This window comes from Orycteropus afer, unplaced genomic scaffold, assembly GCF_000298275.1.
Source record: "Orycteropus afer afer isolate SDZICR_OR568_19922 unplaced genomic scaffold, OryAfe1.0 scaffold00271, whole genome shotgun sequence".
Taxonomy (NCBI): Eukaryota; Metazoa; Chordata; class Mammalia; order Tubulidentata; family Orycteropodidae; genus Orycteropus; species Orycteropus afer.
The window spans coordinates 413,963-418,716 of NW_006921858.1; the positions used below are offsets into that span (position 1 = coordinate 413,963).

The following is a 4,754-nucleotide window of genomic DNA, read 5'->3' on the forward strand; positions in this document are numbered from 1 at the left end:
GTGTTGTAAGAAGGGACCATTCCCTGGAGAAGGATGTCATGCTTGGTAGGGTGGAGGGTTGACGGAGGAGGGAAAGGCCTTCAACGAGAATGGATTGACACCGTGGCTGCAATGATGGGCTCAAGTATAGCAGGGATCATGGAGCTGGCACAGGATTGGGCAGTGTTTTGTTCTGCTGTGCATGGGGTTGCTATGAGTGGGAAACGACTCGATGGCACCTAACAACACAACAGAGTTATTCTCCTAGATCAAACTTTTTTCAGTGTTTTTTCCCTCAACATTTTATTATAAACATTTTCAAACACAGCAAAATTTACAGTTTGACAGTGAACACAGATGAACCCATCACCTAGATTATACCAGTAACACTTTATCAACTTGCTTTATCACATTCCTTAGATCATATTTAATTACTAGAAACTACATACTTGGGTCACATTAATTTATTTCCCCATACATATGACTTCATTGAGACATGTCTTCATATATACCTTTGGCTTTTATTGGGGATGTATAAAGGGAATGGTCCCAGAAAGAATAATATTCTTTCTTTTTGTAAAACTACATCCTTTACCAATGTAATTTATTAAATAAATAAATAAATAAACCAAACTCAGTGCCATTGATTCGGATCTGACTCATAGTGACCCCTCCTTGAGTTTCTGAGGCAGTATCACTACGAAAGTAGATTGCCCGATCTTCCTTCCAAGGAATGGCTGGTGGGTTTGAACCACCAAATGGTTAGAAGTCAAATGCCTTAGGCTCCCAATTTATTAAATGGCATAATAATTGTTGTTGTTGTTGTTGTTATATGCCATCAAATTGGACCCGACTTATATTGACCCCTCCTTGGGTTTCTGAGGCCGTATCACTATAGAAGTAGATTGCTCAACCTTCCTTCTGAGAATTGGCTGGTGGGCTTGAACTGCCAGCCTTCTGGTTAGCAGTCAAGCTACCAGAGCTCCTAGCATAATAATTAGTGCTAAGAAAAAGACAATTTGTTTATATTTGTTGAGTGGCTACTATGTGCCAGGCATTGTTCTAGGTGCTAAAGATATATCTCTGAACAAAACCAAAATTCGTGTATGCTTGTAGTGCTTATATTTCATTTGAGAAACTGTATAATAAAGACATGAATCAAACTATAATATCAGAAGTGATAAGTAGGCCGTTATATAACTATATTTTTCTTTGCATTGGCTTTCAGGTGCTCAAAACATACTTTTCAATTTAGTTACTATGTCAACCTTGTGTTTGATATATCTTAGATGACCATAAAATTCAAGAGGGCAATATTGATAATTATGGCAGTACGACAGGTACAAACTGGGAAACCAGGATCTATATTCTCTGCAACCATCTTTCCCTTTCTCTATATATTTTTTCCCCCTATTATTTAAAATTATAACAGTGTGTACCTTTTATTTTAAGGCTTCTCCACTTTTCAATGAGAGATAGGGTGATTGAAATATGTTAAGTATGACAACAGTATTCTTTTATAGATTTCTGGCCAACTATTCTTTATAGCAGAAACTAATGACTTCTTCACTTTCTTACCCTATCTGTTGCACTTTATCCCCTTGAATATTGGGTCATACTCCTTTTTCCTCTTTGAAGTAAAATCCAGTGCTGTCGAGTCATTTCTGACTTATAGCCACCTTACAGGTCAAAGTAGAACTGCCCCATAAGGTTTCCAAGGCTGTAATTTTTACAGGGGAGCTCTGGTAGCATAGTGGCTAAGGCACTTGACTGCTAACTGGAAGGCTGGCAGTTCAAACCCACCAGCCACTCCTTGGAAGGAAGATGGGGCAATCTACTTCCGTAGTGATACTGCCTCGGAAATCCAAGGAGGGCTCACTATGAGACAGGTCCGACTTGACAGCATATAACAACAACAACAACAATTTTCACAGATGTAGACTACCACATCTTTTGCCTGAGAATTGGCTGCCAGCTGAGTGCTTAACCACTGTGCTACCAGGGCTCCTTTCTCCTTGGAGTAGTGCCTTCTATATCTCTTATAAATATTTATTTCTAGCCCTACTCTTTTCTAACCAGAGATTTAGTCTTAAGGGACAGTGTGATGTAATAGAAAGACCACAGAGTTGAACTCCAAAGTGCTGAGTTGATGTTCTAGCTCTACAGTATACTAGCTGTTTTGGGGTTAACTATATTAATCTGCCTCCTTGAATGTTGTAGGAATTAAGGTAATGGAGGTAAGAGCACTATATAATCTCTAGTCATCACTGGACATGCATACCTGAATCTTCAAATCCAGCATGTCTAGCCAGTGTTATCATGTGTCATGCCCCTTCAGTGCATGGCCTCCTCCTCTTCCCTTCACTCTTACTATCCCCCCATCACCCAGGTTTAAAATCTTATGATTAACTTGATTGATTTTTCTCCTCTTTCTGTATATCTAGCTAGCAATTAAATAATATTTTCTTTCCTACCCAACATTACTGATTTTATTATTTTTCAATTCTAATCATTTTATATAAAAGACTGAATGCTAGATTCTTCTTTCTGTTAAACATGTAATTATATGAAATTAGAATCATGTTGCTATTTTATGCTTATTCTGGTAAGTACTTTTTAATACCAAGATATTTTTATTGCTGTCTGGTATTCTATGATGTGGTCCTGACCTCATTTATTTAACAAGGCACTGAATGTATGACCATTCAGGTTATTAACATTATTTTGATATTATTATATTATTATGTGATGAGCAGAATGAAAGCCTTAATACATTTCTTTGATTGTTTTCTAAGAATTTCTTAGAACTAGAACTTAGAGGTTAAAGCAAGTGTTTGAGTATTATTTTTATTATTCTTAAGGCTATTGATGCATATGGCCCTCTAGACTGGTCTTTCTTAGTAAATGAATTAATATTGCCAATCTTCTCTGAATTTTTTTGGGTTCAATTCCAAGAACTTAGATTTAAAGAGCTTCAGTAAACTGTCTCTACCATAGCTAAACTTTTTCCTCATTACACTTCATGTTGTCATCTGGTCAGTGAATGGCTTCACAACCATTGTTCACCTCATGTTGTCTTTTTTCAAACAATCCACATAAAAATATTCATTTAAAATTTAGTGGTGTCAATTTCATTTTTTTTTAAATTTGCTTAATTCAAGAGAAGAGTGTTTAAATTTTTTTTGTCTATGTGGGCACTGATATGTGAAAATTTATAATTTTAAGCAGTGTAACAAACCAGTCGATTTGTCTGTAAGTAATGTGTTATGTCTGTGAAAATGATGACTATGTAAATTTCTTTAACTTACTGAAGTAATATGTTGTTGTTGTTATGTGCCATTGAGTCAGACCCGACTCATAGTGACCCCTCCTTGAGTTTCTGAGGTGGTATCACTATGGAAGTAGATTACCCAGCCTTCCTTCTGAGGAGTGGCTGGTGGGTTTGAACCGCCAGCCTTCTGGTTAGCAGTCAAGTACCTTAGGCACTCCTAAGCTCCTTAATCATTTATTAATCTCCTTTGGATTAATTATCTAATTTACTAAAAATATCTAGTAAAAATAGTAACTTTTAAAAATACTTGTAGTGCAGATGGTGTTGTTAAATTTAAAATATTTGTTTTACAGAGTTTGCTAGTTATGATTAATTCATTATGACACACTAATTAATGGTTATGGATTTTTTTTGTTTGATAGAATGGTGAACACAGAAGTCGAGGTTCAAGTTCAAAAAGAGATGGAACTAGCAGCCAGTAAGGAATATACATTTTTTGATTGAGTATTATATATAACATTGTTCTCATAGAATGCCTTAAAAATTATTTTTTTCCTGTTAGGCCAAATAATAGTCAGTAAATAAGAATAAAGCATAGATATATTTCATTTTCTCTGGATATAATTCTTCCAAATCATATTTTACATGTATTAGAGGATCTTGGTCACTATTCATCTGTCAGTTTGTCACACTGTGGTGCCTTGTGTGTTGCTGTGAGGCTGGAGGCTATGCCTCTGGTATTTCAAATACCAGCAGGGTCACCCATGGTGGACAGGTTTCAATGGAGTTTACAGACTAAGAATGACTGGAAAGAAGAAAATGGGCATTCACTTCTCAAAAGAGTTAGCCGGTGAAAACCTTATGAATAGCATTGAAATGCTGTCTGATATATTACTGGAAAACTTTATGAATAGCCCTGAAATGTTGTCTAATATAGTTCTACAAGATGAGCCCCTCAAGTTGGAAGGCACTCAAAATATGACCGGGGAAGAGCTGCCTCCTCAAAATAGAGTTTACCTTAATGACGTGGATGGAGTAAAGCTCTCAGGACATTCATTTGTTGATGGGGCACAACTCAAAACAGGAACAAACAGCTATAAACATCCGTTAATAACTGGGATGTGAAATGTATGAAGTATGAATCTAGGAAAATTGGAAGTTGTCAAAAACGAAATGGAACACATAAAGATTAATATCTTAGGCCTTAGTGAGCTGAAATGGACTGGTATTGGCCATTTTGAATCAGACAGTCTCGTGATCTACTATACTGGGAATGACACATTGAAGAGGAATGGCATTGATTTCATAGTCACAAAGAATGTTTCAAGATCTGTCCTGAAGTACAATGCTGTCAGTAATAGGATAATATCTATATACCTATAAGGAAGATCTTAGATATTAATAATATTGTTCTATAATTTCTACATTCTGTGGGATCACCTTTCTTTGGAATGGGCACAAATATGGATCTCTTCCAGTCAGTTGGCCAGGTAGCTGTCCTCCA

At 36.3% G+C, this 4,754-nt stretch overlaps 1 protein-coding gene across 1 annotated transcript in view; it reads left to right on the forward strand.

The window, feature by feature from the left end:
* Positions 1–4,754, forward strand: part of DYNC2I1 (dynein 2 intermediate chain 1) — a 163,591-nt gene that overhangs the window by 34,102 nt on the left and 124,735 nt on the right. The window contains exon 6 of the mRNA XM_007950401.1: positions 3,673–3,728. Coding sequence (XP_007948592.1) covers positions 3,673–3,728 — 56 coding nt within the window. The remainder of the gene's footprint in view (positions 1–3,672; positions 3,729–4,754) is intronic.